Consider the following 21563-nt stretch of genomic DNA (forward strand, 5'->3'; position numbering starts at 1 on the left):
ACTTACAATATCTTCATCGAATAAATCATTATCATCGCCAACAACATAATTTTGCAAACGAGCTGGTAATTGGTGTTGTCTTTGCGGGCGACTGGACGTCTCTGCTTGAACAGGATCACTGCACATTCCTCTTGATGTCTGTGATATGTCGAAGAATTTCGGCACTTTTGACACTAATTGCATAGACTTTAGCTCGTCTTTTAAAGAATTTTTAGTTATTTCTTATGAAGTTTTGATGTTTTGCAGTGTACCAGACTTGAAAAACCAAGAACACGGAAAAGAAGACAAAAACCCATAGAAGGGCAGAAATGCGGCAGGTCTGCGACCGCAGAAGTGATGTGCGAGCCGCAAACCAACCGCATGCTGAAGCAGGTGGTCCAGCTCTTGAAGAGAGAAATATGCGGTCTATTATGCGATCGCATAATGCTTCTGCGGACCGCATAATGACCGCATAAGTGCAAAAGGAGATTCTGCGAGAGCACTTTTACGACGCAATCTGGGGTCGCGTAATCAATATGCGGACCGCATAATGGATCTGCGATGGGGAACTGGGCGTGCAATTATGTGGCGACTTTTTATTTCTGCGGACCGCATACATGATCTGTGACCCATTCACGGTCACAGATGTGTTCTACAGGGGCATATTTGTCTAAATTTGACCCCGACTTTTGGCCCATTATAAATAGATTTACTAGGGTTTTTGTGGGACATCTGATCTGAAAAAGGCTACTTTTAGAGCATTGAATACACCATTATTTTGGAAGCTTTTGAAGAAAGAATCTTGTATCTTTGTAAGCTTTATGACTTCATTTATTGCTTTGTTCTTGGATTCTAGTATAGGTAGCTAGTTTTAAATACTAAGGTTGTGGGCCCTAAATCGGTGTAATGTTAAAGGGTGTTTACCATTGAATATATATATATATATATATATAATGGTTGGTTGGTATTTATTCATTTCTCATGCTTCATTTAATGTTGGTGGTTGCAAATATTGACTAATGTCATTTCATCCTATCTTTACTTGGAAAAGTGGGTTAGGGTTTGGTAGAGTTGAGTATCTAAAACTCAAGGCTTTAAACCTTGTTTAGTAGAATCGCTTAGGAATAAGTGGGTTCTATTTGGCATAAATTGGTTGTTCTTAATTGTAACTCTTTTATATTTGGGAAAATCATAAAGAGAAAACACTACCTAACTATTGGAAAATATTGGGTAGTCATTTAGAAACCATTTGCATATCAAAGGATCTTCCATTAGGAATATATCATATTAACACTGATAGCATTACATTCCATTGATGGGGACACAACCTTGGTTTCCTTAATCAAATTAATTACATTCTCATAACAAAATAGTTTTCTTGATAACTCATAATTACAACACTCTCTTTTAAGCTAACGGAGTAGGATTACGACTTAAGTCAAGTTTCACACTATTCAAGTAACCTTTTCTCACCTATTCCCCGTAGGATTCGACCCCAACCTAGTTGGGTTATTATATTTGATATCGACCGCCTTACACCATTTATTTAGGTGTAATTTGAGCGTATCAAATTTTGGCGCCGTTGCCGGGGAATACGGTTTTGAAATTACTATTTAGTGTGTGTTTACTTTATATTTTTTCTACTCCATCACACTTTGCTTGCTTTGCTTGGTGTTACTAGGTAAACATGGCCGAGTTATAAGAAGAGAACCCTTTTGCGGATATAGATGAGTATATTGAGGATACAAATGCCATTGTCCCTCCAAGAGTTGATGCTTCCACCTTCAAGGTGGAACACTGTCAAATCCTAATGCTCAAAGCAGAGAGGGTTTTCAGAAATTCCATCGATGATGATCCGACACAACATCTCAGAAACTTCTTGGGTGTGTGTGCGATGCACAAGTAGAATCACGTTTCTGATGATGCCCTAAGGCTGAGGGTGTTCAAGTACTCACTAACTGGAGAGGTAAGGAAATGAATCCAAAATCTAACACCTAATTCCATTCATACTTGGCGGGAACTTGTTCGAGCTTTCCTAGTTAAATGGCTCCCGCAAAGCAAGAAGTCAGAGCTCTGGGATAAAATTTTCTTCTTTAAGCAACTATCGGGAGAGCATCTACATGAGGCATGGGGTCGATTCAAGTTATATTTAGTGGGGTCGCTGAATCATGGTTTTCCGGACAACATCTTGTTGGAGAAGTTTTACATGGGCGTGGATCCTTTGACTCAATCCATAGCTAAAAATGCAGCTGATGTATCCTTTATGGATAAAACATTTGCAAGGGTCACACAAATTCTTGACAAGATGGCAGAACATAACCAAGCTTGGCACTCGGAAGACACTACGGGTGGAATTGCATATGGTACTCCTTCCATGACCAAAAGGAGAACCAAGAAAGAGATCAAGTAATTGCCGGGCTTGCTACCAATATCAATGTGTTGACCAAGATTTTTACTGAAAGCCAAACAAAAAAAGTGAATGTTGTGGAAGATGTGCAACCCTTGTCAAACGAGGATTACGCGAAAGCAAATTATGTCAACAACGCTCAAGGTGGTTACCAAAGACAACCCTACCAAGGTCCTGGGCAACAAAATTAATGGAGGTCTAACCCGCAAGGGCAAGGCCATCAACAGTGGAGAAATGATCAAGATAGTTTAAATCAAGGTAATTGGAGTAACAACAACAACTATTCAAATCGGAGTTCAAACCCCTATGTTCCACCAAAGGGGAAATACTCTAACTCTTCGCATTGGAAGGAAAGTTGTTCAAGTGAGTCCAAATTTGAGAACATGCTTGAAAGAGTATTGCAAAATCAAGAAAGATTCGACACTTCAATGAAGAACATGACTTAGCTTGTGGTGTTCTCACACCGCATCCATACAAAAGTTAGAAATGCAAATGAGATATCTATCAAAAGAGCAAAATCCAAAGCAAAAAGGCACACTCCCAAGTGACATAATAGCAAATCCAAAAGGTAATGGGAATGGTCTGACTTCTCATTGTATGGCAATCGCAACTCGAAATGGGAAAATACTTCAAGGAGAGAATGAACAAGTAGTCGAAGTGGAAGATCCGGAATAAGAGGTTTAGGCACAAGTTGAGGTGCCAATTGTTGTTGAAGCTGAAAGACTCCCAAAGGAGGTGAAAATTCAAGAAGTGAACCGTGAAGAGGTTAAAAAAAAGGTAAAGGAGGCACCAAAATCTCTAGCACTAATTCCTAAACTTCCCCCTCCTTTCCCTCAAAGACTTGCTAGGAGGGTTGATGGTAGCAAACTCGAGAAATTCTATGACATTCTCAAGCAATTATCGGTGAACATTCTATTTGTGGAATAATTTCAAGAGATGCCGGGTTTTTCTAAGTACTTGAAGGACTTAATCACTAAGAAGAAAACCACCAAGAATGAAGTGGTTAATGTGACTCACCGGGTTAGCTCCATCATTGCAACAACCACCGTTCAAAAGAAAGAAGACCCGGGAGCTTTTACCATTCCATGCACTATCTGGTTGGGCGATTTTGCACGAGCTCTTTGTGATAATGGGGCTAGCATCAACTTAATTCCTCTTGCTATTTACAAGCAAGCGGGGTTAGGGATGCCGAGTCCTACAAGTATGAGGTTGCAAATGGCCGATTATTCAATAAATAGACCGGTGGGGATTATTGATGATGTTCTTATGAAAGTGGGAAAGTTCCTCCTCCCTGCCGACTTCGTGATCCTTGATTGTGCTGTTGATAAAGAAATACCCATCATCTTGGGGAGACCATTCCTTGATACCGTAATAGCACTCATGGATTCGGAACGAAATGAGATCAAGTTCCGAGTTAATGACGAAGAGGTTACCTTTCAAATGAGTAAGGGTATGAAATTGCCACATGAATATGAAAGCATCTCAGTCATTGATATTGTTGATGAGGTAGAGGACGCAATCGAGATAAAGATGGAAGAAGAATGCCTCGGTGAACCATTGGCGGTTATTTTGGTGAATTTTGATGGTGAAGACATGGAAGGATACATGGAATCGGTAAATGTATTAGAAGGTCTTAGGTACTACACGTATGCACCAAAGAAACGTTTTCTTCACTTAGATAATAGAGTCACACCTCCCGATAAGCCTTCAATTATCGAGCCGCCACAACTTGAGCTCAAGCCACTTCCACCGCACTTAAGGTATAAATTTCTTAGCTCTAATAAAACTCTACCTGTAATTGTTTCTTCTTTGTTAAATGATGTGCAGGTTGAATACTTGTTAAATATCCTAAGGGAGCATAGACAGGCCATTGGGTGGACAATAGCGGACATCCGAGGGATTCCCGCCAGAATTTGTGAGCACAAGATACAATTGGAGCAAGAGAGAAAACATAGCGTGGAGCATCAAAGAAGGTTAAACCCTTCCATGCAAGAGGTGGTGAAGAAATAAATCATAAAATGGTTAGATGTTGGGGTAGTCTACCCCGTTGTCGATAGCCCTTGGGTGAGTCTGGTGCAATGTGTGCCAAAGAAAAGAGGCATAACCATGATTCAAAATGACAAAAATGAGCTCATCTCAACAAGGACGGTGATCGGGTGGAGAATTTGCATGGACTACCAGAAGCTCAACAATGCTACTTGCAAGGACCATTTCCCTATGCCTTTTATTGATCAAATGCTTGATCGGCTAGCGGGAAGGTCATTATATTGCTTCTTGGATGGCTATTTTGGCTATAACCAAATCAACATTGCCTTAGAAGATCAAGAAAAGACAACATTCACATGTCCGTATGGAACCTTTGCCTGTAGTCGTATGCCATTTAGGCTATGTAATGCCCTGACTACCTTTCAACGGTGCATGATGTCAATCTTCTCGGACATGGTGGAGGATTTCTTAGAGGTGTTTATGGATGACTTCTCTATAGTTGGTGACTCCTTCGAGCATTGCCTCGACAACCTTAGACAAGTGCTTAAAAGATGTGAGGAAACCAACTTTTTGCTAAATTGGGAAAAGTGCCATTTCATGGTGAACGAGGGCATTGTTCTGGGCCACAAAATTTCCAAGCAAGGCATAGAGGTTGATCGGGAAAAGATCGAAATCATTTCCAAGCTTCCTCCTCCCACTTTGGTAAAAGGTGTCCGGAGCTTCTTGGGGCATGCCGGTTTTTATAGGCATTTTATCAAGGACTTCTGAAAAATTACAAATCCCATGTGCAAGCTCCTTGAAAAAGATGCAAAGTTTGAATTTGATGAGAAGTGTCTCAAAGCTTTTGAGGAATTGAAAGCAAGGCTCACCACGGCACCTATTATTGTCACACCTGATTGGTCCCTTCCATTTGAACTCATGTGTGATGCCACTGGTGTAGCTATTGGGGCGGTACTTGGTCAACGTCATAACAAGGTCCTTCATCTTGTCTACTATGCAAGAAAGACACTCAATTGCGCATAAATGAATTACACTGTGACTGAGCAAGAACTGCTTGCCATTGTCTATGCCTTTGAAAAATTTTGCGCCTATTTGTTGGGGTCCAAAGTGATAGTTTACACCGATCATGCTGCTATTCGCTATTTTATGGGGAAGAAGGATGCTAAACCAAGATTGATTAGGTGGGTCCTTTTGTTACAAGAGATTGACTTTGAAGTCAATTATCGTAAAGGGACAGAGAATCAAGTTGCGGATCACCTATCTAGGCTTGAAGAGGAAGGGAGACCAAAAGAAGACCTTGAAATTAATGATGCCTTTCTAGATGAGCACATATTGGCATTGTCTAGCACCTTCGCCCCTTGGTATGCCGACATCGCTAACTTCTTGGTTAGTGACCTTATTCCCGACGTATTGGAAGCTTATCAAAAGAAAAATTTCTTGCGGGAGTGTAGGCAATACTATTGGGAGGAACCCTTTCTGTTCTGTATTTCTGCAACAACATCATTTGGCGTTGTATTCTGGAAGATGAGGTAATGCAAATTCTCAAAGCATGTCATGACTCCCCAGTTGGGGGCTATCATGGTGGAAACCGTACCGCGGAAAAAGTGCTTGAATGTGGCTACTATTGGCCATCGATCTACCAAGACGAAAATTAAATGGTCAAGGCATATGATCAATGTCAAAGACAAGGGGAAATTTCTAGAAGACATGAGATGCCTATGAACTTTGTAATGGAGGCCGAGATCTTTGATGTGTGGGGGATAGACTTCATGGGTCCCTTCGTGAGCTCTTATGGCATGACATATATCTTGGTGGCAGTGGACTATGTCTCCAAATGGGTTGAGGTAATCGCCTTGCCCAACAATGAGGCAAATAGTGTGACCGCTTTCTTGAAGAAGAACATATTTACGCGGTTTGGCACCCCAGGGCCATCCATAGTGATGGTGGTTCTCACTTTTGCAACAAGGCCTTCACCGGGCTACTCGAAAAGTATGAAGTCAAGCACAAAGTGGTCACCCCTTATCATCCTCAGTCGAGTGACCGGGTTGAAGTTTCTAACAGGGAGATCAAAAACATCCTAGCAAAAACTGTTAATGCAAACAGGACTGATTGGTCAAGGAAGCTAGATGATGCATTGTGGAAATATCGCACAACATTTATGACTCCCATTGGCACCTCACCATACCGGTTGGTTTTTGGTAAGGTGTGTCACTTTCCAGTGGAGCTTGAACACAAAGCCATGTGGGCATTGAAAAATTTGAATCTTGCCTGGGCCGAAGCTGCTAACCTAAGAATAACACAACTCAACGAGATGGAAGAATTCCATCTTCATGCCTATGAGAGTGCAGCCATGTATAAGGAAAGAATGAAGTTTGTTCATGACAAGAAGATTTTGAAGCGGGAATTCAAATCCGGTGACTTGGTCTTACTCTTCAACTACAGACTCAAGTTATTTCGGGCAAACTCAAATCTAAATGGTTTGGCCCGTTCAAAGTTGTGAATGTGTCCCCCTATGGCGCTATTGAATTGGAGTCGGAGGACGGGACTCAAACTTTCAAAGTAAATGGCCAACGATTCAAGCATTACCTCGGAACCACAGAAGAAAGGTACTTGGTAGAACAATTCGCACTCAAGGATAGTCCTACACCAGCCCCCACCACTGATTAGCCCAAATGGGGTCAACATCGTCGTGCCGCGATGTTAAATCAAGCGCTTCTTGGGAGGCAACCCATGTGTGGTAATATTCTTTTGTTAGATTTTAATTTTTGTAGGTTTAGTTGTTAGTGTTGAGCAGTTTGACGTGTGTGTTAGAATGCAGGTAGCCAAAAATACAATGAAACAGGGTGCACGGACTGAGAAGAATGAAGGAAAGCAGGACCTGTGGTCTGTGGGAAAATAAGCGGTCGCATAATGGCTTTGCAGACCGTATAGTGGTCGCAGACACACTCAAAAGAAAATGCAATTTTGGCCCTCAAAAATGCGGTGAGATTTCTATTTCTGTGGCCCGCATAATGATTATGCGACCGCAGAATGCATCGCGAAGTGGATTTAGCCAAGCAGTTACTAACTCATCGCATAACACATATGCAACCGCATAATGTGTTATGCGATCTACTTTTCCACCGCAGAACTCCCAGGTATTAAACCCTACCCCCTCCGCATTTAAGTTGCACACCCTCACTCTTACACATAGAAGCACCGCACAACACAAAAGAGATTAAAAAAAAGAAAAAGAGAAGAACAAGAAAAAAACCAAAAACATTGACTTAACAACACAAAATCACAAAACAAAAACAAGGAATTGCGAAGAAAGAGCTCACATGGTTCGTATCTAAGGACGAGTGCTTCAACTGCTCAGATATCTGGTATGTAAATTTCCTCCCTCTCTTGCTTAATCACGCTGAAGAAGATCATGTGTTTGCCTCTCCTTTCCCCCTTCTTCTCAATCCCTTGCTCTGGGTATCAATGTGTGCATAATTGATTCGAAAATCATTGTTTGGGGGAAAATTGATGCTGGAGGTAAACTGGGTTCTAAAGATTTAATCCATATAATAGGAGTAAAGAATAGGGGTTGGGAAATTTTCTCTGTCATAGGTGTGAAATGTCTGAATTTGGGTGTTAGAAGCTCTATAAGTTGAGTGGGTTGACCTTTTGACTAAGGATGACGATCTTTGCGGTCCGCATAACTGATTTGCAGTCCGCAGAGTCGTCGCATTTTGGTGCCCTAGGTATCTTTTTAAGAAGAACTTCTGCGGTTGGGTTTGCGATCGCAGAATTATTTCGCGGACCGCGAAAGTACCGCAGACTGAGGCAGGTAATTTGCCACATCTGGTGAGCAAAACGTGACCAATCTACGGTCGTATAAGTTGTTATGCGCTCCGCATAACTCATCGCAAATGCTTCTTGCTTCCTTTATACTCTCTCAGTATGTTTCCCATGCTATATCAACTACTCACCCATTGATTCATTGACTAGAATGGCACCAAAGAAGTCTCTCACATTGCGATCACCTCCCGCTCGAGGAAACAAACGGGCTGCTGCCCTAAGCCAACAAGTACAACAATCCAAATGCCTAAGCCCTGAAACAGCCAGAAGAACATCTGAGCACTCCTCCCAGTCTGAAGAGGAGGAGGCATATACTGATCTTATGCCATTCGTTGATCTCCATGATGAAACACGTCAGAAAAGTGGTGAAGATCTCCGGTGTGGGGTTCCCGGCTCTTGGAACCTGTACAAACATAGCTTAGCAAAGAGACAAATCATTGAAGAGAAGAATCTAGGCCTGAACGGTTTAAAAGAACATTACCCTCATGTGCTTGAAAATATTAAAAAGAGGCAATGAGAGTTCTTCACTCAAGTCCCGAGAGAGTATAATGAGACGCTCATTAGGGAATTCTATGCTACTTATGCTACCTCCAGGAATGCTGAGCAGAAGTGGAACCGTGTATTCTTACAGTCTGTCCAAGTTCGAGGGGTCCAATTACTGTATAATGCCGTGTTAATCAACGACATATATTTTGAGGATTGGTCGTCAAGAACGGCTGAATATGATGCAAAACTTGCCAATAAGGAATCCGAGCATGCTTGGGTTGCTTTCGTCATAGCCGAAGGAACTCCTTCCTGGATAGCTCCGCGCTAAAAGATTCACAAGAGGGATCTCACTCAGGAAGGCCGATATTGGCTCAGTTTTGTCTGCTCTCGTCTAATGCCTACTAGAAATGAAACCGACATAAGCATCGAGAAGGCAATCCTCATTGCATGCATCATGACAAGCATCAAAGTTAATGTGGGAGAAATTATATTCCGGGAGATTGGAATGAGAGCGAATCAAAAAGAAACATCACTCCCCTTCCCATGTTTGATCAGTTCTTTGTGAAAAGCTGGGGAAGTGCCTCATATCCCCAAAAATGATCGCATCGAAAAGGCTGTTCAAGATATTGACATCACCTGGATCAGTGATGCCACAGAAAAGGTGATAGACAACCCACCAGAGACTTCACTCACTGCTCCATCAGATTCAGCAGCACCTGCTGCCCCCTCAATGCCTGACACTCCTTTTGCACCAGCCACCTCTACATCCATTCCCAGACCTACCACTACACAGCCACCTACTTCCCTGCCTGCTCTCTCGAAGCTTGGTCTACTGGCACAAAATCCAATGCCAAAGTAGATAGACTGACCAAAGAACTTCCAGCTCTCATCCGGCAAGCACTGGCCCCTATCCAAACATCAGTGAGCGTTCTTCAGAAATAACATCAATCCTATGAAGATCGACTCAAGCACTTTGAAGTGCGTCTAGAGAGGGTCGAGCGAGGCGAGGCTGGGGATATGCCTCAACTCCAAAAGGATGTTGCTGAGTTGAAATCAGAGTTGCACAAGATGCAAAATTTGGAGTTTGATTTGACCTCCCTTCTTCCGGAGGAAGGGCACTGGTACCTCCCACATTCCGAGCCTGGACCTTGATTTCACATACCTCATGACAGCTCCGGAGGCCTATGGTACTGAGGCATCAAAAGCTTCGAATTTCGTTGTGCACATTGACACTCATTCAGAAGAGGAATCTGGAGGGTTTGAGGGGGAGACCGATGAGGGAGACACTGAGGAGGAGGAGACTGATGAGGAGGCATTGCTTGAGGAGAATGAAGATCAACGAGACTACAAAGGCAAACACATTGTTATCTCCACAGATACACACGGTGAAGAGGAAGTAGATGTGCAGACAGCAATTGCACATTTCATTGCAGACATGGTCGCCAAGTCCAGGCAGCCATCACTGGGTGAGGCTAGCAGCTCCCAGGTCCAAACACAGCTTCACAGTAGGTGGAGCTTCCTATTCCAGCCTCAAACACCACCACACAGTCCGAGGTTCCACCTGTTGTTTCCATAGTGCCAGCATCTGACCCCACAACTACCCCGGATGTTCCTTCCCCTCCTAGCGCCTAGTGCACCCCAGGAAGCCCCTAAACTTTGATCTTACTTTCTCAATGCATTGGGGACAATGCATGCTTTTTGGTTGGGGGTGGGGTAGTCAAATTTTTGTGTAAAACTTGTATATAAACTCTTTCCTTTAATAGTGTAGATTTGTAGATAGCAATGAATTCTCCTTGGTTTTTCTTCGCCGAGTTCTTTTCCAAGGGTGTAATAGTATAACCATGGTGGTAGCACAAAATGTTTTTACTTGTTTGGTGTTGTTGTTCTAGCTTCAAGCATGTGATAAGTTATTATTTTGAATAAATTGCACCCTTCTAATTTTGTAAATAAACGGTTAGTCATTCTTGTGAACTCGAGGCTCGCTCTTTGACTTTATGCTTACTCAGAATCTCAAATATCATGTGATGAAGCTTTGAGTTGCCTTGCATTCACTTGAGGGATGAAATTATGTTGAGTCGAACAGTTCATGCGTTGTGAGTGAGTGAAGATTTGTATAAATAATACATATGCTTAACTTGTGATGTCTAGAACTTACCCGGTTGGTTTCTTAATGCAACTCTGAGATTAATGATTGGGTGCTGAAATGATCTTGGGCTCTCTTTATGATTGATAGATAATTTTGACCAAATTGACCCCCCTGGTACATCAATTATCCTAGTGACCCCGTTGAGCCTTTAACCGTTTATTTGGCTACCACATTACAAACCTTTACCCTTTATGAAATAATTCCCTCTTATGAACCCATCCTTCCTTGAACGATTAAGAATGAGGCTAAAAGCCTAAGTTGGGGGTGTTGGCGTTAAGTAGAAATTGGTATGGTTGCCTACTGTGTGTAGAAGAAAAACACAAAAGCCTCAAAGTTGTATATATGAAGATACTCAAGCTCCAAAGGAAAAATAAAATAAAAACATTTGTACATATATATATATATATATATATATATATATAAAGAGAAATGGAGTGGAGTCTTGTGAATACTGAAGAAATACTTTGAGGTGGTTCTATGTCGGTAACTCGAGGTCAATAAGTGATATGTAGTAAAGAAGCAAAGTGTATGTAGAGTTTAAGGAGGGTATAGCCACTACATTCCCAAATATTCGTCCAATCCGTCCCGAAGCCTACACTACAACCCATGAAAAGTCCTTGGTGATCTATAAGCAATTATTCCTGAGATAGCAGTGAGTTAAAATAATGGCAAGCATATGGACTGATACTTGTATCATTTAGCTTTCTTTCTGAGTGCAAGAGTGTTTGATTGTATCCCCTATACATATTTGTGAGTTGGAAATTTTCTTTGTTATGAGCACGCATGAATTGCAAGATCTAGCAGAAGTTAGGTACTTGAAGTAGGATACAAGTGCACACATAGCTGTGGTAGCATTCTATCATTTTGCTTGAGGCTCGAAGTTTACAAGTTGATTGGTCGAATTGCTAAATGATCGTTGTCTTCCACGAAAGGTGAATAAAAGAAGTTACATGCTTGTTAGCTGACAGTCAGCACCATCTACAGTCACTGCTATTTTGTGATCTGTCGGAAATAGAGTAGTGTATGATAGGATGCTTTTGTTTTAGTTGCTTGAGGACAAGCAAAAGTCTAAGTTGGGGGTGTTGATGTGCCGTAGAATTTCGGCACTTTTGATACTAATTGCATAGACTTTAGCTCGTTTTTAAAGCATTTTTAGTTATTTCTCGTGAAGTTTTGGTGTTTTGCAGTGTACCAGACTTGAAGAACCAAGAACACGGAAAAGGAAATAAAAACCCATAGAAGGGCAGAAATGCAGCAGGTCTGCGACCGCAGAAGTGATGTGTGAGCCGCAAACCAACCGCATACTGAAGCAGGTGGTTCAGTTCTTGAAGAGAGAAATATGCGGTCTATTATGTGGTCGCATAACACTTCTGCGGACCGCATAAGTGCAGAAGGAGATTCTGTGAGAGCACTTTTGCAACACAGTCTGCGGTCGCATAATCAATATGCGGACCGCATAATGGATCTATGATGGAGAACTGGGTAACTGGGCGTGCAATTATGCGATGACTTTGTATTTCTGCGAACCGAATGCATGATCTGTGACCCATTCTGCAGTCGCAGATGTGTTCTACAGGAGCATTTTTGTCTAAATTTGACCCCGACTTTTGGCCTATTATAAATAGATTTACTAGGATTTTTGTGGGACATATGATCTGAAAAAGAGGCTACTTTTATAGCATTGAATACACCATTGTTTTGAAAGTTTTGAAGAAAAAATCTTGTATCTTTGTAAGCTTTATGACTTCATTTATTGCTTTGTTCTTTGATTCTAGTATGAGTAGCTAGTTTTAAATACTAAAGTTGTGGGCCCTAAATGGGTGTAATGTTAATGGGTGTTTATCATTGAATATATATATATATATATATATAATGGTTGGTTGGTATTTATTCATTTCTCATGCTTCATTTAATGTTGGTGGTTGCAAACATTGACTAATGCTATTTCATCCTATCTTTACTTGAAAAATGTTTATCATTGAATATATATATATATATATATATAATGGTTGGTTGGTATTTATTCATTTCTCATGCTTCATTTAATGTTGGTGGTTGCAAACATTGACTAATGCTATTTCATCCTATCTTTACTTGAAAAAGTGAGTTAGGGTTTGGTAGAGTTGAATAGCTAAAACTCAAGGCTTTAAACCTTGTTTAATAGAATTGCTTAGGAATAAGTGAGTTCTATTTGGCATAAATTAGTTGTTCTTAATTGTAACTCTTTTATATTTGGAAAAATCATAAAGAGAAAATACTACCTAACTATTGAGAAATATTGGGTAGTCATATAGAAACCATTTGCATATCAAAGGACCTTCCACTAGGAATATATAAGATTAACACCGATAGCATTACATTCCATTGATGGGGATACAACCTTGATTTCCTTAATTAAATTAATTATATTCTCATAACAAAATAGTTATCTCGATAACTCATAATTACAACACTCTCTTTTAAACTAACAGAGTAGGATTACGACTTAAGTCAAGTTTCACACTATTCAAGTAACCTTTTCTCACCTATTCCCTGTGGGATTCGACCCCAACCTAGTTGGGCTATTATATTTGACATCGACCGCCTTACACCATTTATTTAGGTGTAATTTGAGTGTATCCGTCTGCTAGAACTTCCTTCTTCTATGACTAAAATTATTGGTTGAGACCTAGATGGTTCAGAATCCTTCTTTGACCAATCCCAAGATCTCTGCTCATCAAAAGTCAAATCTCTGCTAATAATCACTTTTCCTGTATCTGGATTAAACAACTTGTAATCCTTTGTCTCATGACTATGACCTAAAAAATACACTTACCCGCTTTATCATCCATTTTCTTTCTCAAAGCATCAGGAACATGAGCATAAGCAAGACAACCGAATACTTTTAGATGAGAAATATTTGGTTTCTTACTTGTCCAGATCTCTTGTGGAGTTTTTCCAAAATTAGACCGTGTAAGACACCTATTTAATACATAAATTGCACAGAAAATAGCTTCTGCCCAAAAACCTTTTGGAATATTTTTGGAATGCATCATAGATCTCACTATGTCCATCACTGTTTTATTTTTTTCTTTCAGCCACACCATTTTGCTGAGGTGTATATCTAGCTGTCAATTGATGCTTAATACCATACTTCTTCAAATAATCATCACAAACAAGAAATTAAGTGCCCTTATCAGTCCTCAATATTTTAATAAAATACCTACTTTGCTTCTCCACATAAACTTTGAAGCTCTTAAAAATATCACATGCATCAGATTTATTTTTCAAAAAATATACCCAAGTCTCTCGGCTGAAATCATCAATGAAAGTAATAAAATACTTACTACCACCATTATAAGAAACTTCAACTGAGCATACATCTGAATGAATTAACTGCAATGGTGCATTAGCTCTCCAAGCCTTGCCTTTTTGAAAAGGTTCCTTGTATTTCTTTCCCAAAATACACGACTCACACTTTTTGTCAGGAAGATCAATAGAAGGAAAACCATCAGCCAAATTCTTTCTTGCAAGAAATTTCAAACTCCCAATATTCAAATTCCCAAGATGTAGATGCCACAACCAAGTATCATCACAGTTTATAGAACTAAAGCAAGGTAAATCATCACTATTGGGATTAAGAGGCCAAAAATGACTATTGTTCATGTTAAACTTTGCAATTAGTCCAAATTTATCATCATTGATTGTGCCAATCCTATACTTAAAACGCAAATCATACCTATTTTCTGATAGTTGCCCCAAACTCAATAAATTATGATGAAGACTCGGCACATAAAACACATATGACATAAAATTAGAAGAACCATCTTTCACAGTGATGCGAATTTTTCCCTTTCCAGCCACAAGCACCTTTGCATTATTTCCAAGTCTTACTGTACCTCTTAATGTTTCATCCAGATCAGTGAATAATTTCTTATTTCCACTCATATGATTGCTGCAGCCCGAATCAATAAACCATTCAGTCCCTTTAGTTTCTTCAACCTCAAAACTAAAAAACAATAAAGTCTCTTATTTATCCCCATTATTTTCAACCATCTTAGCATATACTTCTTTATTATCATATTTATTAGACCAACATTTGCTTTCATAATGTCCAAATTTACCACAATTATAGCACTGAATCTTAGATTTATCACGTCTTTGAAAATTTTGATGACCTTATTGTTCCTTCAAAACATTGTTACTATTTCTTTGTTGATAAGAAAAATTACATGTACCACGACCTCGAAAGTTACTTCTACCACGACCTATACCTCTGAAATTCTGGCCTCTTTGATTTATTTCTTTAGGATAACTTGTCTCTTCTTTTGCTTTAGGTTGATTCACCTTTGCTTGCAATGCCTCCTCCCCTATTTCGGGTGTATCTTGAGTTAGGGACATCTCATCCCCTATTTCGGGCATGTCTTGAGTTAGGAACATCTCATACGTTACCAATTTACCTTCTAAATCATCAAGTGTAAAAGTGCTAAGATTTTTGGTAGCCTCAAGTACCACCTTCTTCGTGTGAAATTTTATACTCAAGGACTGCAATATTTTTTCAACCACTTTAACTTCATCTAGTACTTCTCCATTGGTCCTCATGCCGTTGACAATATTAGTAATCCTTGTAATGAATTCTTTAACGGGCTCTAATGGTTTCATTTGGACCAACTCGTACTGTCTTCTTAGCTCTTGCAATTTGACTTTATTTACTTCGGCGGAACCTCGATGTGAATTTACCAAAATTGTCCAAGCCTCCTTTGTTGATTTTGCATGCAAAAATTTGTTAGATACACGCAACCTTACTGGTGAGATAGTAACGTGCCTTATAATCCAATTGTCTATTTTTTTCTAATTGCATAGCCGCATCACCTGCTAATGTTGTACCTTCTGGGAGTTCCTCAAATCCTGTTTCAATAATGGGCCATAATCCAACAACATTGAAAAAATATTTCATATATTGATGCGAGTCTTCAAAATTATTTTTGCCATCAAACTTGAAATTGTAGCAATCATGTAAATATGGAGTATCCATAATTTTTTTAGGATCTCCACCGACTCTAACAGAATCTCACACAGGCTCTGATACCAATTTGAATGATTGAAATACCCCAAGAATAATTTAGGCACAAGCAAAAAAATTCAACAAAGACTATATAGAAGAAATTTATTAAACTAGGAAGAGAACGTGGTATGAGGCTTTTTCATAACTCATAAACTCTTGAATCTCTCTACATCATAGTTACCTCTCTATAATAGAAAATATATAGTAGCACCGCTATTTATAATACTACAAACCAAATTTGACTAGACTTACAAAACCTATTCCAATATGAATTTGATAAATAAAACCTAACTAGACATGAATTAAATAAACTACCAAATATTAAATCCTAAACAACTTAGGAATACTAATTAATCTTGGTTTAGCTTCCAACAGTAGGCATTGTATCCTGGGGATAGATCTTCCTTTAACTATTTGCACCGTGTGGGGGAAATTACTATCCTAAAGATAGTTTCCTGAAAACGCCTTGTCTACTCGATCGCTTCCAATTTCTTATTAGATTATCTTGCTTGAGTTTACTCTATTGGTTTATTTTCAATATATTTCTATAATAGTTGGTCCTGTAAAGTGTACCTTACTAGTATGCCACTGAGGATATAATAGCCGTTGAATTTGAAATTAGCTAAAGGGGCCGAGCCACCTAATTATTGAAAAATTGACAACTTCACTCGTTATAAGACTTGAAAAAAGGTTGATTTTCACCCCATCTGGGCAAGACTTCAGATTTGTCTCCTTTTCTAACACCTTTAAGGTTGATTTCCACCACAATATCTGGGCAAGACTTCAGATTTTAGCTTTCTGTACTTTCAACATTACTTGTAACGCTTTGCAGTGCAGGTAGAGACTATATAATACAGAAAATCTGAGAAACTAAGCAAGAAAAAAGTTTTATATATTCACAGAAGGTTTTAGTCTCTAACACCATTGGCTTCATTCTTTCAGTACTTTCGACATCTAAAGCTTTATAGTGCAGGTGGGGAACCGCCAATAATATACAAAATCTGCAAAAAAAACTTAGCAAGAAAAAGTTGTTTTTGGTTATACACAGAAGGTACTAGTCTCTTTCCCTAACGGCGTTGGTATCATTACTTTCAGCTCGTTCAAGTCTACTCGTAAAACTTTGCAATGCAGGTGGGGATTTGAAAGTGTGATCATCTTCTGTAGCCTCCTCTTCTCCCCCCTCCGCCTCTAAATCTGTCTTGTTACCGGATAGAAACTCCAAAGCAGTTACCACGTCGCTCATCAGAGGCCGCGTACTGGCTTCCTCTTGCAGGCACATTGCTGCAATTGCTAGAGCTTGGTATAGTGCCTTCATTGGATAATCCCCTCCTAGCAATGGATCAACCATTAAGTGAAACTTCTTCTTATCTCTGAATAGTGGTGTTGCCTGCCCAGTAATATTTTCAAAATGACATAACAGATCCCAGACAACTACAACAGCTACACTTCAATCACAAGCAAGTAAGAATTTGATCAATCGGTTATGCGATTCCTACTGTCTATGTCGCTCCATGTAACCGCATCTCAGTTCAATATTATACTGTGTTATACTTATCAATAGATCTTTTTCTACTGTGCTATACTTATCAATAGTTTTGCATAGATCCAAAGAAATTATTAGTCTTACTAGTTAACTTCTTTCATGTGATTTTTAGGTCTATCTCGTCCCCACTTAACACTTTCAATCATCATGTTTTACACCTACAGACCGGTGCATCTGGAGGTTGACATAGTACATGACTAAAACCATCTCAAGATGACATAATGTTACAGAAAATTTAAAATTGGATAGTTAAGTATTTCTTGTATAGTGACATTGAATTCTTGTAACTTACCCAGACAACAAGGTTCTGTTCTTCACTCGGCCTAGAGCTGTCAATAACTCTTCTGCCTGTGATTATTTCCAAAAAGACAACTCCAAAGCTGTAAACATCAGACTTCGTGGTCAATTGACCCGTGGAAGCATACTCGGGTGCACAATAACCATAGGTTCCCATGACCCTGGTTGAAACATGAGTCTTCTCACCAGTTGGACCTAGCTTGGCTAGTCCAAAATCAGAAAGCTTGGGATTGAAATTCTCGTCTAAAAGTATGTTGGATGCTTTAAAATCGCGGTAAATTACTGAAGGATTAGCTGTTTCATGCAAGTATTCAAGTCCTCTGGCTGCTCCTTCCGCAATTTTCATCCTTGTAATCCAATCAAGTGGCCTTTTTTCTGGACTAAGCTCTGCCAAACCAAGTACATATCATCAGCAACTTTAAAAAGATGCAAAATTCACCTGAAGGTGGTGTAGTTATCTTTTAAGTTTTGGAAAAAGGTTAAAATTATCTATCTACTTTACGAATTATCTCAATTTATTCTCTATTATTATACTTGAGGGTGTTTCATACCCGTGCAGTTAGCAAATCGTCTCGTATTTGCCCCTCGATTGTTAACTATGCTTTAAAATTAACTTCAGATTGGAACTTAGTTAGGATCAAGGGCAACTATGAGACAATTTGCTAAAGACAATGGTATGAATGAATGGCACCGAAGTATAACGGAAGGTAAAATTAAGATATTGGAATAGTATAAGGGGGTAATAGAGGGGTATTTTTGACCCTTTTCTCCTAAGATTATTATCAATGCTAATTCCTGCTTTCCAGGAGACATTGCTCAAGTTAGTTGCTGGATTTAAGTCAAGCAAGAAAAGTTATAATTTTTTGGATATGAATGCATACCAAGAAGGTGATCTTCTAGTGAACCATTTGACATGAATTCATAGATTAATATTCGCTGGTCGCCGTCTGAGCAGTATCCTTCCAAAGTAACAAGGTTAGGGTGATGAAGAAGGCTCAACAACAGAACCTCCACAAGGAACTCTCTATTTCCTTGGAAGCCATTCCTATCAAGTTGCTTTACAGCAACATCCTGATAAAAAACACAAAAGGATAAACAATGAATAACTAAATAACAAGAATAGTAAAATGTTGGAAACAAAGATAAAAGGAATGGGGAGAGAGTAGTACTATATTCTTGCTATCAATGTGGCCCTTGTACACTTTCCCGAAACCACCTTCACCAAGCAAACACTCAGAATCAAAGTTTTTAGTGGCTAGAGCCAAGTCATGGAATGTGAATGTCTGAGATGAAATGTTTCCTTTTCCATATTTTTCTATTTCTTCAGCTATGTATCTCCTCCTGCTGCTATCTGCACAGAGGATACAATATGTCTAAAGAGAAAGCTGGATTATTCAAGCTAAATAGATACAGTGTGCAGCAGGGGCGGAGCTAGAGATCAAGTTGCGGGTTTGGATGAACCCAGTAACTTTGGATCCAAACTTTGTATTTGTCTTAAGAAATCTATTGAATATGTAAAAATTATTAATTTAGAATCCAGTTACTTACTGAAAAATGCTAGAATTCTGCACCTATGAGCTTTTAAATCCTGACTCCGCCTATACAATTTTCTCATTTGTAAAATACTACTACTAATAACAAAGATGCTTATGAAATGAAAGCAGGAGAGAACATAGTATCTAGCTTAATGAAATTTTGGGGAGGAAAATCTTTTAGTTACATGAAACATGAAAGATTCTGCCAAGGGGAAAAAACAGAAGGAAACAAGTTTCCACCCCAAAGCAGTGGTGCGACATATTTACGTTGTTGTTGTTGTTGTATTATCCAAATAAAAACACTTGACTTTTTTTTCTGGAGGGAGGCATGTCAAGCCCTGCGTTTAAATTTTATCCAATAGCATGCTTGTTGGGTGGTTAAATTCATTTCAATTTTCTCGTTAAGATCTAAGATGAGAATAAATGAAGCGACATGAACAATAATAATTTATTTAGTCGATCACAACGTACTTGGAATCAAGACTAAGTTATTGTTGTAATTTGTTAGGACATCAGATCCATATACATAAGCAAATTCGTACCATCAGAAAATTGTACAAAATTCAAAGACAATACATACAGATTGGCAATTTTACAAAATTGGGTGCAAGATGATAAAAATAACAGATCAATTACCAGTTTTAATAGAAATATTGGCGAATGACGATATAGATTTGGTGTCTTGAATGCTTTTTTTCAAAGAATTTGTAGTCTGAATCTTGTCCTCCGATGACAAGCAACATGAAAAACAGATCATTCTCAATTTCCTCCTGCTACTACTATATACAATATCATATCTTATATTTGCAAAACCATCAACAAAAAAATCTGGAATTGGTCACAAAATGTTATTGCCATCAAATTTATTAACGATAAGTTTTAGAGAGGACTCCACCAGCGAGAATATATTCAGAAACTCGATACCCATATCAAAGATAAAAATCAAAATCTTTTGATCCCTGACGGAGCCAATCCTTTTCTCTTTTTGGGTCTCCCAGGAAATCAATTTTTTTCTCTTTGTTTTAGCAAAATGTTGTTTTAGCTTCCTATCCATTCAGACCCAACTATTTCGGGAGGGAAAAGATTATATCAAATTGCAAATTTATATTTGGATGAGCAATATTACCTTCTTTTTATTTTTTACTTTATGATATCATCCATATCACACTGGTCCGACTAATCCATTTAGGGGGAAGTGATTCCTATTAGAATTTGTTTTAGGGGAAAGTGGTTTCTATTAGAAATTTTTTCTTTTCGAAGGCTCAATCTCTAATTAAATATAGAGTGATGTCATCAATCACACTATACATCAAGTGATTATAATATTACCTTATTAGAGCTAAATCAACTATTTCTTTGATAAATAGGTCAAGATAATATATTTGACGGGATTTGTGATACAACATATATGAGCTTAGAACATATTTTTTTATTATAAATTTATATACTAATGATTAGAAAATAAAATTAGTAAAATACAAGTTAGGGAACTTTAATGTGTGACACCCCCCCCCCCTATATATATATATATATATATATATATATATATATATAACGGTATTTAAACTACATATTTTTCTTTAAAATGAAAGTATTAACTAATCATAAATTGATAACTAATAGAGTAAAGAATAGTCGGTATCTTGACTATCTTTTAAATAAATTATATATTAACTTGAACTAATCAATAAAAATTCTAGTTATGAATTTAATTTTTTATCAACTCATATGAATATAACACGGAAAAGGGCCAAACTGTCCTTGAACTATTGCCCAAGGGCTAACTATATCCTTCGCCAACCTATTGATTCAAAAATGTCTCCAACGTTATCTTTTCGGCCCATTTCTGCCTGTATAACCAACGGTCAACTCGAATTAAAAAAAGATTTATTTAAATTTCACATGTCATTTTATTACTGGTCTAATTCAATTAAATAAATGAAAAAGACCAAAACTGCTCTAGAACTATTGATCAGGGCTAAATATACCATCTATTCATTTATCGATTCAAAAATATCCCCAAAAAATACCCGATTTTCTAACTTACCCAACCCAAACACTAACTTGTTGGAAAACGTAAAATCTCACCGAAACGTTTTTCGGTCATTCTTATTTTACTTCCTCCCTCTTCTTTATTCTTTTTAATAATTTGATCTTTGTTTTAGTGAACACCAAGGTGGTCAAATAATCCTGAAATTGATCGAGTAATATTAGTCAGTGACTGATCATTAGTTATTGGATATTTGATCCTTTAAAATAAAAGTATTAACTAATTACAAATTGATAACTAATACCGTAAATAACAATTAGTATCT

At 38.5% G+C, this 21563-nt stretch overlaps 2 protein-coding genes across 2 annotated transcripts; one reads left to right on the plus strand and one right to left on the minus strand.

Moving 5' to 3' along the window:
• Positions 1 to 3322: 3322 nt before the first annotated feature.
• Positions 3323 to 4396, plus strand: LOC138893751 (uncharacterized). Its single transcript, XM_070178410.1, has one exon. It carries the CDS (start codon positions 3323 to 3325, stop codon positions 4394 to 4396), a length of 1074 nt encoding a protein of 357 aa, XP_070034511.1.
• A 12348-nt stretch (positions 4397 to 16744) lies between these two features.
• On the minus strand, positions 16745 to 20214 carry LOC104095027 (probable serine/threonine-protein kinase PBL23). Its single transcript, XM_009601066.4, has 5 exons — positions 19885 to 20214; positions 18883 to 19064; positions 18595 to 18784; positions 17709 to 18100; positions 16745 to 17260 (listed from the first exon to the last, which is right to left on the minus strand). The coding sequence occupies exons 1-5, from the start codon at positions 20003 to 20005 to the stop codon at positions 16928 to 16930; spliced, it is 1218 nt and encodes a 405-aa protein (XP_009599361.1). The 5' UTR covers positions 20006 to 20214; the 3' UTR covers positions 16745 to 16927.
• Between the last annotated feature and the right edge of the window lie 1349 nt (positions 20215 to 21563).

The sequence above is a fragment of the Nicotiana tomentosiformis genome, chromosome 6 (genome assembly GCF_000390325.3).
Source record: "Nicotiana tomentosiformis chromosome 6, ASM39032v3, whole genome shotgun sequence".
NCBI classification, from domain to species: domain Eukaryota; kingdom Viridiplantae; phylum Streptophyta; class Magnoliopsida; order Solanales; family Solanaceae; genus Nicotiana; species Nicotiana tomentosiformis.

Coding starts and splice junctions, on each gene's coding strand:
- LOC138893751 (XM_070178410.1), top strand. CDS start 3,323: ATGCCGGGTTTTTCTAAGTACTTGAAGGACTTAATCACTAAGAAGAAA.
- LOC104095027 (XM_009601066.4), bottom strand. CDS start 20,005: ATGATCTGTTTTTCATGTTGCTTGTCATCGGAGGACAAGATTCAGACT. Junction 18,785..18,882: donor ACATTGATAGCAAGAATATA/GTACTACTCTCT, acceptor GTTTTTTATCAG/GATGTTGCTGTAAAGCAACT. Junction 17,261..17,708: donor AACAGAACCTTGTTGTCTGG/GTAAGTTACAAG, acceptor ATTACTGGGCAG/GCAACACCACTATTCAGAGA.